The sequence below is a fragment of the Triticum urartu genome, chromosome 2, assembly GCF_003073215.2.
Source record: "Triticum urartu cultivar G1812 chromosome 2, Tu2.1, whole genome shotgun sequence".
NCBI classification, from domain to species: Eukaryota; Viridiplantae; Streptophyta; class Magnoliopsida; order Poales; family Poaceae; genus Triticum; species Triticum urartu.
The window spans coordinates 444,101,851-444,115,449 of NC_053023.1; the positions used below are offsets into that span (position 1 = coordinate 444,101,851).

The 13,599-nt window shown below is 46.9% G+C and overlaps 1 protein-coding gene across 2 annotated transcripts; it reads left to right on the forward strand.

Moving 5' to 3' along the window:
* The first annotated feature begins 8,146 nt into the window (after positions 1-8,146).
* On the forward strand, positions 8,147-12,207 carry LOC125537774. 2 transcript variants are annotated; one of them, XM_048701088.1, is made up of 4 exons: positions 8,147-8,431; positions 9,041-9,416; positions 9,513-9,644; positions 10,750-12,207. In XM_048701088.1, exons 2-4 carry the CDS (start codon positions 9,060-9,062, stop codon positions 11,965-11,967), a joined length of 1,707 nt encoding a protein of 568 aa, XP_048557045.1. In that variant the 5' UTR covers positions 8,147-8,431; positions 9,041-9,059; the 3' UTR covers positions 11,968-12,207. The 2 variants fall into 2 exon arrangements, with proteins under 2 accessions (XP_048557045.1, XP_048557046.1); XM_048701089.1 differs by lacking the exon at positions 8,147-8,431 and adding an exon at positions 8,459-8,649.
* The last annotated feature ends 1,392 nt before the right edge of the window (positions 12,208-13,599 follow it).

The window sequence follows — 13,599 nt, forward strand, 5'->3', positions numbered from 1 at the left end:
AGTTCGTAGTAAAATAACACAAAGCTACTCTTTCCGTTCAATCTATCCTAGAGTTCGTACTATAATAACACCTTAAGACACAAATCAACCAAAACCCTAATGTCACCTAGATACTCCAATGTCACCTCAAGTATCCGTGGGTATGATTATACGATATGCATCACACAATCTCAGATTCATCTATTCAACAAACACAAAGAACTTCAAAGAGTGCCCCAAAGTTTCTACCAGAGAGTCAAGATGAAAACGTGTGCCAAGCCCTATGCATAAGTTCACAAGGTCACAGAACTCGCAAGTTGATCACCAAAACATACATCAAGTGGATCACGTGAATATCCCATTGTCACCACAGATAAGCACATGCAAGACATACATCAAGTGTTCTCAAATCCTTAAAGACTCAAGCCGATAAGATAACTTCAAAGGGAAAACTCAATTCATCACAAGGAGATAGAGGGGGAGAAACATCATAGGATCCAACTATAATAGCAAAGCTCGTGGTACATCAAGATCGTGCCATATCAAGAACACGAGAGAGAGATATCAAACACATAGCTACTGGTACATACCCTCAGCCCCGAGGGTGAACTACTCCCTCCTCATCATGGAGAGCGCCGGGATGATGAAGATGGCCACCGGTGATGATTCCCCCCTCCGGCAGGGTGCCAGAACAGGGTCCCAATTGGTTTTTGGTGGCTACAAAGGCTTGCGGCAGCGGAACTCCTGATCTAGGTTTCTTTTCGGGGTTTTTTGTATTTATAGGAATTTTTTGCATCGGTCTCACGTCAGGGCGGTCTCCGAGTCATCCACGAGATAGGGGGTGAGCCCAGGGGGTAGGGCGCGCCCTCCACCCTTGTGGATGGCTCGGGACTCTTCTGGCCCAACTCTTTTACTTCGGGGGCTTATTTTGGTCCATAAAAAATCATCAAAAAATGGCACATCAATTGGACTCCGTTTGGTATTCCTTTTCTGTAAAACTCAACAAACAAGGAAAAAACAGAAACTGGCACTGGGCTCTAGGTTAATAGGTTAGTCCCAAAAATCATATAAAATAGCATATAAATACATATAAAACATCCAAGATAGATAGTATAATAGCATGGAACAATCACAAATTATAGATACGTTGGAGACGTATCAAGAACCAAACACATCAAGAGACGCTTCAATTCCATCCGCGATCAAGTCAAGGAGGGAGACATAGAGATTTGCAAGATACATACGGATCTGAATGTTGCAGACCCGTTGACTAAGCCTCTCTCACGAGCAAAACATGATCAGCACCAAGACTCCATGGGCGTTAGAATCATTACTATGTAATCTAGATTATTGAATCTAGTGCAAGTGGGAGACTGAAGGAAATATGCCCTAGAGGCAATAATAAAGTTGGTATTTGTATTTATTTATATCATGATAAATGTTTATTATTCATGCTAAAAATTTATTAACCAAAAACTTAGTACATGTGTGAATACATAGACAAATAGAGTGTCCCTAGTATGCCTCTACTAGACTAGCTCGTTAATCAAAGATGGTTAAGTTTCCTGACCATAGACATGTGTTGTCATTTGATGAACGGGATCACATCATTAGAGAATGATGCGGTGGACAAGACCCATCCGTTAGCTTAGCATAATGATCGTTTAGTTTTATTCATATTGCTTTCTTCATGACTTATACATGTTACTCTGACTATGAGATTATACAACTTCCGAATATCAGAGGAACACCTTATGTGCTATCAAACGTCACAACATAACTGGGTGATTATAAAGATGCTCTACAGGTGTCTCCGATGGTGTTTGTTGAGTTGGCATAGATCGAGATTAGGATTTGTCACTCCGTGTATGGGAGAGGTATCTCTGGGCCCTCTCAGTAATGCACATCACTATGAGCCTTGCAATCAATGTGTCTAATGAGTTAGCCACGGGATGATGCATTACGGAACGAGTAAAGAGACTTGCTGGTAACGAGATTGAACTAGGTATGATGATACCGACGATCGAATCTCGGGCAAGTAATATACCGATGACAAAGGGAACAACGTATGTTGTTATGTGGTGTGACCGATAAAGATCTTTGTAGAATATGTAGGAGCCAATATGAGCATCTAGGTTCCGCTATTGGTTATTTACCGGAGATGTGTCTCGGTCATGTCTACATGGTTCTCGAACCCGTAGGGTCCACACGCTTAACGTTCGGTGACAATTTGTATTATGAGTTATGTGATTTGATGAACCGAAGTTTGTTCGGAGTCCTGGATGAGATCACGGATATGATGAGGAGTCTCAAAATGGCCGAGACATAAAGATTGATATATTGGAAGGTTATGTTTGGACACCAGAATGGTTTCGGAAAGGTTCGGGCATTTTCTGGAGTACCGGGGGTTACCAGACCCCCCCCCCCTCGGAGTTAGTGGGCCTTCATGGGCCCTTGTGGAGGGAGGAGGCGGTGGCCAGGTGGTGGAGCCCCCCCCCCCAGCCCAAACCGAATTGGACTAGGATTGGGGGGGCTGCGGCCCCCCTTTCCTTCTCTCCTCCTTCTCCTAGTCGGAATAGGAAGGGGGGTGGGGGCGAATCCTACTTGGACCGGGAGTCCAAGTAGGACCCCCCCCCCATGGCGAGCCCCCCTTAGGCCGGCCACCTCTCCTCCCCCCTTTATATACGTGGGAGGGGGCACCCCAAAGACACACCAAGCCTTCCCTTAGCCGTGTGCGGTGCCCCCTCCATAGTTACACACCTCGGTCATATCGTCGTAGTGCTTAGGCGAAGCCCTATGCCGGTAACTTCATCATCACCGTCGCCACGCCTTCATGCTGATGGAAGTCTCCCTCGTCCTCAACTAGATCAAGAAATCGAGGGACATCATCGAGTGAAACGTGTGTTGAACGCACAGGTGTCGTACGTTCGGTGCTTGGATCGGTTGGATCGCGAAGACGTTTGACTACATCAACCACGCTACTAAACTGTAAGGATGACTTGAGGCATCGCCAAATAGCAGTATCTCCACTGTGTAAAATCCAGGAGATTTCCCTCTCGGCAGTAGCTAAGTGCAAACCAATTGTACTACATAACCTCGTTGTGTTGCAAACCTTAACCATGAATTTGCAGACCATAGCCATGTTGCGAGCCCTAAGATCTCTTACTCCCAGCCCTCCATTCACCCTTAGGAGTGTGACCATCTCCCATGCAACAAGGCACTGTCCCCCGTTAGCATGGTTCTTGCCTTGCCATAAGAAATCCCTCAGAATCTATTCAAGCTTGTCTAACGACTGTTTGGGCCACATAAAGCATCCCATAAAGTAGCTAGGAATCACTGCCAAGACATCATTGATCAAAGTAAGTCACCCTCCCCAGGATAAGTGTAAGTGCATCTAGTGCCACCCCTAGTTGGTTTTGGAGTATTGACGACAAACCTAGTTGAGGGACTAATGTGTTTGTGAGAATTGCAGGATAACATAGGTAGAAGTCCCTCATTGATTTGGTTTTCCTACCAGAGATGACCCCTAAAAATGTATGAAGACATTGAAGTCAAAGGTGGTATATGAAGATATTCACATTGAAGACTATGACAAGAGAAGACATCGCATGAAGCCTATGGAGCTCGAAGACTTAGATCTTTCGTAGGTCTTTCTCTTCCTCTTTGTTGAGTCATAGAAACCACCGTACTGTTAAGTGGGGTCCAAGAGAACTAGTCAGAATAACTGAAGTGATGCTTAAACAAAACCTATGTCTTCGCGTGAAGACTTTGAGAGCAAATCTTGTCCAGAGTCGGACAAGTCAGCTTTGCTTGTAGCCCAAGTAAAGTTGTCGTGTGAGTTTGAAATCTGACCGTTGGAACACGTGTCAGTTCCTTAGTGACCCAGGGTCATTTCGGACAAATCAGGTCGGGTTGCCAAGTGGCTATAAATAGCCCACCCCCTACAACCATAAACGGTTGGCTGCTCAGATTCAGAGTACGGCTTTTGTCTTTTGAGAGCAACCCACCTTGAAGTCTTTGAAAGAGAATTCCTTGCGAGAATAAAGCCCTAACCACCCAGAGCCAAAGAGAATTAGGCATCACTTAAGTCTTCTTGTCTGTGTGATCTGAAGACTTATTACACTTGAGGGCTGTGCATCCTCCAGCCGGTTAGGCGTCGCGTTATGAGCATCCAAGAGACATTGTGGATTGCCGGTGAACGAAGTCTGTGAAGGTTTGGGAGTCTACCTTGAAGACTTACCAGAGTGATTGGGCGAGGCCTGTGTGACCTTAGCTCAAGGGGAATACGGTGAGGACTGGGTGTCCTGAGCTGCGTGTTCAGGACTGGGTGTCCGGGACTGTGTGTCCTAAGGTTTAAATACCTAGCCGCCCTAACCAGACGTACAGTTGTCACAGCAACTGGAACTGGTCCAACAAATCATTGTCTTCAACGAGTCACTGGTTTCATCTTCCCTTCTCTTTACTTAATGTTACTCCTTGTGAAGTCATTGTATGATTGCACTTTCTTTTATCTTCACTGAGTGACTGCGTTTTCTGTTTGGCTTCATAATATCTTCCTACCTGATCCTTACTACATTGCTGCTATTAGTCATTGTGCTTTCACTCCATTGAATACTTGACTATGGCTTGCCTAGTGTAGTCTACCTTCCGCTGCAGGGTAATAGGTTTATTTCTATCGTTTGTCTTCATAACTTCCACGTTTTGAAGACTTTCATAAAAATCGCCTATTCACCCCCCCTCTAGTCGATATAACGCACTTTCAATAAGAAAGTGGCAAGCCAGCCAGCCAGCCTCTTGTCAACCTTATGGATCACGGGCATCAACATACCATGAGTGATCTTGTGAGGGGAGATAGGTAGACCCAGATATGTACAAGGATAGGATTCAGTCTGGCACTATAGGAGATCAACAATTTCCTGCCAAACTGGCTGGTCCAAGCAAATAGGAACAAAAGTGCTCTTATGATAGTTAATTTTCAGCCCAGTGAAACCAGAGAAAGCATCCAAAATCCCCTTAATAATCCCCACTTGCTGAACATATCCTTGTATCAGTAGCAACATGTCATCCACATATTGTAAGACAAAAAACAGACCGTCGGCTCCAAGTGGGTGTTTGAGGTTTCCTATCATATACTCTCTATTGCATAGTTGCTGCAGAATGTCTGTTGCTAGAATGAAAAGAGAATGTCTGTCACCTTGTCTCAGCCCACTTTTGGATAAAATTCTTTCCCCAAGGGTGCCATTGATTAGAATTCTAGAAGAGCTAGACGACGCTATATCACTAACCCATCTGCTACCGAAGCCTCTGGTTGTGAGAATGTGGCATAGAGCATAGGTGTCTTCCTCTTCTTGACCTGTTGCACTAGCTCAACCGTGAGTGCAAAGTTTTCAACTATGCAGTGACCAAGGAGAAAAGCAGACTGAAGCAGATGAATGAGGCTTGGAATTAATTGTTGCAACTAAACTACAAGGACCTTGGTTGCCAACGTACACTATGTACTAAGGAGATGGGTTTGAAATCCTTCATATCTGTTGGGTTCTTTCTTTCTGGGATGAGCACAATATTGGCGAAGTTGATACCCTGTAGGTTGCTGCCATGGTCATAAAATTCCTGAAAGAACCATAACAAATCCTCCTTCAGCAGTCCCTAAAAACTCTTGTAAAACTCATTTGTGTATTCATCAGGCCCAGGCCTCCGATTGTTGGGTGTTTTTTGAATTACAGTCGTGATTTCGCCCCGTGTGAGTGGCTCTTCCAGTGAGCTTAAATCATCTTGGTTATACAATTGAAAGGGGTCCAAAGTGGGCAAGGAAGGGGAATGCTTCCCGAAGATAACAGTGAAAACTCAGTAGCAATCGTAAGCTTGTTCTGATCACGGAAAAATTCTATGCCATCCTTAACAAGTAGCATGATCTTATTTTTTCTGTGCTGGCAATTGGCGGTTGTGTGGAAAAACTTCGTATTTTCGTCACCCAAGGTGCAACCTCGTATCTTTGCCCGGCGCCTCCAAACACTGGTCTGCCATAGAATCTGGCTCCTTTCTCCCAGCCCTTGTTCTTCTCAACTTGAAACTAAGCAAGGTTGATGTAGAAAGTTTCAAGCAAGGTTGATGTAGAAAAGAAGAAGCTGGTGCCTTTCTCCCAGTCGTTGGCAACCAATCTCAGGCTTCTGGTATCTGTAGCCAATGGTTCTCGAACCTGAAGAAGTAGCTCTTAGCTGTGTCTTTGGAAAACTCGACACTAATCAGCACATGGCCAGATGTTGTTGCGGGAAGGGAAGTAGGCATAGTGTTGAGGAATCCTAAGCTCGATTCAGTGTTAACCAATACTCTATCGAGCTTGACCTGAGTTGGCTCCACCCTCTTGTTCGACCAAGTGAAACTTCTGTTAGCAACATCGATATCATCCAATGCATTCCCTCTGATCCATGAGTTGAACCTGTCCATCACTGCCCAAATTTTTCTCCCATGCGATTTTTCATGTGCAAACCTGTACATGTTAAAATCCCCTAGGATGACCCAAGGTCCAGTCACTTGCTCCGCAGCTTGTTCCATCACAACAAACCTGTACATGTTGAAATTCCCTAGGATGACCCAAGGTCCAGTCCTTTCCTGCAATTTCTCATGTGCAAACCTGTACATGTTGAAATTCCCTAGGATGACCCAAGGTCCAGTCCTTTCCTGCGATTTCTCATGTGCAAACCTGTACATGTTAAAATCCCCTAGGATGACCCAAGGTCCAGTCACTTGCTCCGCAGCTCGTTCCATCACAACAAACATGTACATGTTGAAATTCCCTAGGATGACCCATGGTCCAGTCCTTTCTTGCGATTTCTCATGTGCAAACATGTACATGTTGAAATTCCCTATGATGACCCAAGGTCGAGTCACTTGCTCCGCAGCTTGTTCCATCGCAACAAAAAGTTTGTGCGTTCATCATCATCACATGGGGCATATACAGTGGATAAAACAAAGCTGTCGTTGTTACTCCTCGATTGGAAACATGCAAAGATGCTAAACCTGTGCTTGGTAATCTCAGAGCCGCACACCACATTGTCATCCCACGCCACAAGCAAGCCACCTGAAGTGCCGCAAGTCGGCGTGTAGATGAATGATCATTGATTTGGGTGGGGAGGAAGGAGGCTGCCTTCATCGTGTCCACCACCTGCAGTTTAGTTCCCTGCAGGAGACTGACGCTCGATCGACTAAACAAGAGTGCACCTTTGACTAATGAGTATTTGTCAGTATCACCAAGTCCGCTAACATTCCAACTAGCAATCCACATGATGAAAAAAGATGTACCCAAAGACAGGATCAAGGAGGAAACTAATTAAGCTCAATAAGGATACTTGATTAATAGAGTGCTCAGGAGAGCTTACATAGCTTGAATTGCAAATCTTAAGTAAAGGAAAACATGCAGTACAACGCAGATAGAACGCCCAAAAGGACCACAATATAGGATGAACGACTACAACACATGACACATGCAGAGAGAAGCAACATATTGAGGTGACCCTGACAAGCATGCAGGCGATTCTTCTTCTGCCGCCTAGAAGCGGGTATTATGATGATATCACGGGGAGGGTAGTCTGTAGTCATATTTCCAGATGTAGCCAAGCTCGATAGATCTCGTTAGTGAATCTCAATGTTATGCTTCGTGTGGTTGCTTTACGAAAAAGGGTTTTCCACTGCTTTATATATAAAGCACCCTTCGTGTGGTTGCTTTGCCCTGGATAGATGGACACGTGCCTTGGATTTTCTAACAAGCGGACACACCGGCATTGCAGCTGTGACTCTGCAGGCAGACGAGCAGCATAACATGACCACGACGGCGCACATCACACCGCAAGTGAGAATTTGTTTGAACTTTCAGCTGATTGATTAAACGGCATTGGTGTGGTTCAAGTTGACACACGCGTAAGGTCTCCACACTCTCCGCACGTACGTAGTTCCGCCATTGCTCAACGGCTCAACCCACCTACCTACCTCAAGCCCGGCCCTCGGTTTCGAACACCCGCCGCACGCACGCACCTGCCCTGCTTACAGTTTACAGCAGTACTGAATACTGGTAGTACCGGCCACCCACCCATCGCGTCACCTCAACGGCGGGCGGGCGTACATGCGACAAGGCCTAATCATATGCGGCGCACCACGGCGACAGCTCACTCGCGCTTGCACCCCCCTCCCTCTCACTGCCGGCCGCCCCGCCCCCGCGTCGACGAGTAGTCCTACACAGTGCATACGGTGGTGCACGCACACGCGCTCACTGACGCGCCCATCATCATCCCTGTCCCCTACCCCTCCCCCACTCGTGCGCTGTGCTGGTGTTTGCGCCGGCTCCAGCAGGCGCAGCTCACAACCAAAGCCTGCTGCTGCTGCTCATCCTCATCATGACGGCGTGTGCAGCCAGCTGATCGGGCGCAGGCGCCTCCCTTCATGCACCTGCTCTTAATGGGTACGCACTCCTCATGTCGCTTCTTCTTGGATGGTTTCTCATTTTCTAGGCCATTTTTGAGGTTCCTGCTGCGCCCTTCCTGGCGCTGCTCTGCTCTCCTCTCCTCTGCGCATTTCTTGGTTCTAGACTTCTCTCTTCTTTCTTGGAACTCCATTTATGCCCCTCCTCCTCGGTCTTTGCGAAAGCGTTTTTCACAAGCTTGTCATCTTCTTGCTGTGGTAGGTACCGCTCCTATGCACGTAGTTTACTTATAACCACGTTTACTTCTTGGGTTGGGCATTCGCACCTGCATTACTCTATTCGTTCAACAAGAGGTTTTACTAGCAACAGATTCCAGTTTGATTTAAAGGGAAGGGAATGGTGCATTGGTGACGGTCACATCGCATCGCCCCCTTTCGCCACTTCCTGCTTCTTATTCCTTCCTCTAAAGCTGCATCCATCCCATCTTTTTCTTTTCCGCTTTTGCTCTTTCCCCTTTGATCGGTTTCGATGCCGCCACACTCTTCATCTTGACCGCATCACTCACCACCACCCACATTGTGCTGCCTGCCATTGCTCTCTCTGTCTCTGTCTCACTCTCGCTCTTGCTCTCGTCTTGCTGGGAAGCAGAGGAACTTCCGGGGCTGCAATGCCGGGACGCGGCGGGGAGGAGGGCGCGGCGGTGAGGCTGGCCAGGATCCGCAAGCGCCGCGCGCTGTCCTCCTCCGACGCCTCCAACGCGGCGAGGAGGCTGAGGTCCAGGAGGCCTGCGGTGCTGCTGATACGCAGGGGGAGGGAAGGAGGCGCGGCCATGTCGGACTCGTCGTCCCGGAGCCGGCATTGCCGTCGCCAGGTCGCCGACGGCGCGTCGGCGAGGAGGCTCGTCACCGCCTTCTGGCAGTCGGACAAGGACAGGCTGTTCGGGGAGGAGCAAGATGTCCTGCTCATGGACAAGGACGCGTCGGCGCGCCGGAGCCTGGTTCCTCGGAGCAACGCCTCCACGGAGGTGAGAGATACTACTTGGACTTAGATTCATCTGTTTTGGTTGCGTCATTTGTCGAATCTGTGGTGTGGTTGGTTAACCGATCTAGCGGTGGTGTAGGTTTCCAAGAGCTCAAGAAGCAGGACCAAAATCAAAATGTTTGAGGAGGCCGGTGGCCGGAAGGGGAGCTGCCACAACGGCCATGGACAGTGGCCTTCAGCAGATGTCATGAGCAACTGCAGCGCAATGGAGGTAAATCCGCACCTTCTTTCCTTATCTTAGCTCTAGTTTTTTTTCTTTCCTTTTTCCGAGAAATGTTAGTTGTAGTTGTTGAGCCGTCAGAAGAAAGATTTTGTACTTCATCATCGAGTCTGGACTCTTGAGCAGGTGAATCTGCAACATTTCTACTATTAAACACTTAAATCTTGCATGCAAAAAAAAGGGAACCAGCAAATTCTTACCCACCCTGACAACATAGATGAGTTCAAATGCTATCTAATTTCTTAATTCAGTCAGTATTGACGTGGGTAGGTGCAAAATTTCCAGTACTTGTTTAACTGAAAAAATATGAGAATCCCTTGATAGATCTTAGAATAGGAGAATAGGTTGTCTTAAGCCTGAACTAGCTCTGAGTTGCCGAGCTAGTGATGATTTTAATCAGAGCCTAGCTAGTTGCTAGCTAAAGGAATCTCTCCCCTCAGAAAGGACTTTCGACTTGTTGTTTCAAACGTAGCACACCTTTAAGTGCAAGTTGGTTCCTACAAATATGCAAACATTTGCGGAACTCAGAAATGCTTGTCCAAGAAGCATCTCAGTAGCCACCACCTTACAAATGCTATATGAGTAGAGTAGTGTATGCGTAGGCGCCGCCGTGCTGAGTTATAAAGTCACTGATAATTTTAGCGCTGTGCACCTTTAAGTATGAGCTGGTTTTGTAAAACATGAAAGCAGAAGCAAATGTGGGACGCATCTCCAAGGAACCATTTTCAGATGCACATGCGTCTCGTCCACTTGTGCATCAGTCTATCAGCTAGGCTTGATTGTTTATCCAGCAGCTGAAATGGCTCCGTAATAACTTTCCTTACGTCTAGGTCGTTAGGGGGTGTAGTTATTGGGCAGTTGCTAGTACTCCCTTTTAGTATATGGGTGGTCAGAATTATTGAAGCTAATTTCCGATTAGAAAGACCTGTATGCCTTGTCTCTGATTTTATTATCTATACTATCATATACTACCACTTTTACCTTCTGAATTGGGCGATTTCTACATTTCATATAAGAACCTTGCTATCTATGAATTGAAATAAAAAAAGAAGACAGGAGTTGAAGTTAGCACTAAACTTTGTCATTCTGTTTTCAGATTGGCACACACCCTCAAGACGATGTTTCAAGATGCCCTGAAGAGAAAGCAACCCAGCTGAAGGATCTGTATAACAGCTTGATTGCGTCCAAGGAGCTCGCCAAGGTGCTAGCACACATCTGGGGAGAGCTGAACCCATCAACCGTCTCACTCATCTCTGCGCTGCGCTCCGAGCTCGATCTTGCGCGCGCCCACGTGCGAAGGCTCATCAAGGAGCAGAAAGCAGAGCGCAGCGAGATCGACGACCTGAAGAAGGAGCTCGTGGAGGAAATGGAGGCCTGGAAGGCCAAGCAGAAGGAGAAGGCCGCGACCGCCCTGCAGTACGTCGTCACGGAGCTGGACAGCGAGAAGAAGTCGAGGAGAAGAGCAGAGAGGGCGAACGAGAAGCTCGGCGCCGCATTGGCCGACGCCGAGTCCTCGCTGCGCGCGGCCAACAAAGAGCTGGAGAGGGAAAGGAAGTGCAGAGGGAGGGTGGAGATGATGTGCGGCGAGCTCGTGAGAGGCATCGGCGAGGACAGGGCCGAGGTGGAGGCGCTCAAGAGAGAAGCTGAGGACGCGCAACGGGAGCTGGAGAAAGAGCGGGAGATGCTCCATCTCGCGGACGAGTGGCGCGAGCAACGGGTCCAGATGAAGCTGCTGGAGGCGCGGCTTCAGTTCGAGGAGAAGAACTCGGCGCTCACCCAGCTGCACGACGAGCTGCAGGCGTGTCTGGACGCCAAGAAGGGCCAGGAGCCTGAGAAAACCGATCAGATGCCATCAGCCCGTGCGTCTGAAAATGGAGGCGCTGCCTCTGGCCCTGTTCCAGCTCCAGACAATGCTGGTGACGGAGGATTCAGTGAGGATTGCGACTCGGAGGGGAGTGACATGCACTCGATCGAGCTGAATGTCGACGGCAACGGCAATTTGCATACCTGGAGCTACACTCCTTCGTCGAGGCGCGACCGGAGAGTGGGTGCGACGACGCATGGATCGTTTCCGGAGGACAGACGGACGGATGATGCCGGCTCGCGCGGCGGCGACCGGAAAACGTCCCGGGAGACAGATGACGCGCTGGAGGGGGACTGGGCAGAAGGGTGCAGCCACGGAGTGCTCAACTTTGATCATGACGAGGAGAGGTACCAGGCCATCAAGGATCTCAGGGAGCAGATGCTGGCTGGATCTGGGCTCCTCATGTCACAGGGCAGAGAAACTGCTCAAAGTCAGTACTGTATCTTGTGATGTTAATTGAACTTGGCCGATTACTGAAGTGTACCGACCAATCACTGCTGATGTTAGTTAGATATGACTTGCTCAATCAGACAGGGATATATAGTCAGGGTTTGTCTTTGTTGATGAGTTTTCTTTTGCACGAGTGCTTTGAGCTCTTGAAAATTGGGGATGCGGTTCAAGTGTACTCAGTTCCATGCTTGTAGTGTTATGTATATTATTATTACAAGGAGTATGTTTTTTTGCAGAAAACTTTCGATCTATTCATCTTTAGTCATGACAGTACAACAAGCACCAGAAATAATAGAGATTATATCCAAATACGTAGACCACCTAGTGACAACTACCTGCACTGAAGCGAGCCGAATGCGCGCCACCGTCATCCCCTCCCTTGTTAGAGCCGGACAAAACTTGTTGTAATAGACAGTCGGAAAATGGTCATGCTAAGGTCCCATGGGACCAGCGCACGAAAACCTCAACCGCCGCCGATGAAGAGTAGCATAGATCGGAAGAATTCAACCTAAAAACACACAAACGTAGATGAACGACGACCAGATCCGAACAAATCCACCAAAGACAGATTGGCCAGAGACACATACCCACATGTCTGACGACGATGCTAAACGCACCACCGGGACGCGGGCTAGATAGGAAAAACCTTATTCTATCTTCATGGAGCCATCGTCGTCTCATCTTCCTAAGCAGGACTCAAACCATAACAAAATTCGAAGAAGGATAAAAAAAATGAAGCCCTCCCATCGGAAAGGGACGTGATCCACCGCGCTGGAAGCAGAGGAACTCTAGGTTTCTTTCAAGAGGAGGCGGCTGTCCTTTTGACAGATGAATATGTATGCTATTGTCATAGTTATAGGTTCGGTGAGTGTTTCATGCAAAAGTAGACAAACAATTTTGCGGTGAAGAAAGCTGATGAAAACAAGCAATTGCTTAGGCGCTAAATATAAAAAATAATAGAAGAATTCTACAAGTTTCTCGGAAATTTTAGAAACACTATTCAACCAGTTTCGGTAAATATTAAATCACGATAATGTTGGAATTAATTTTGGAAGCTATTCCTTTCCGTTCAACGTGTTATCGACAAGTTCAAGCCGGCTCCAGTAGGGGAGCAACGATAACGACTCGTTCTGATGGCGTTAGTGACCGTTCGGTGGTCTCGAAATCTCGATATAATTTTTATTATGTTTAAAATGTTTTGTACTTCTGATGAACTTTTATAATTAATCTGATCCATTCGCAAAAACCTATTTTACTGAGAATATCCATAAAATTAAATAAATTTTAGCAACCTCAAAATATTTACTAGACAATTTACGCGCATCATTTTTATGTGTCCAAACTTATTGTAAAGAAAGAGATGACCACTGTATATTATACAGCGATTGATAAGACAATCTTATTTTAAGCCTACTACCACATAATTTAGAGATCACGACAAAAATATGATGTACGATGTTTTTATTTCTTAGTGTTGTCGCTGATAACTAGATAAATATATAGTGAGAGATATTGTTGTTGATATACCATCTCTTAACTTAGAGGATAAACCTTGTTGTTTCCTCTGATTTATCTCCCTTTCACCTCATGATTTATCCCACTGTCACTCCTAAGATAGTGACAGTATCCCGA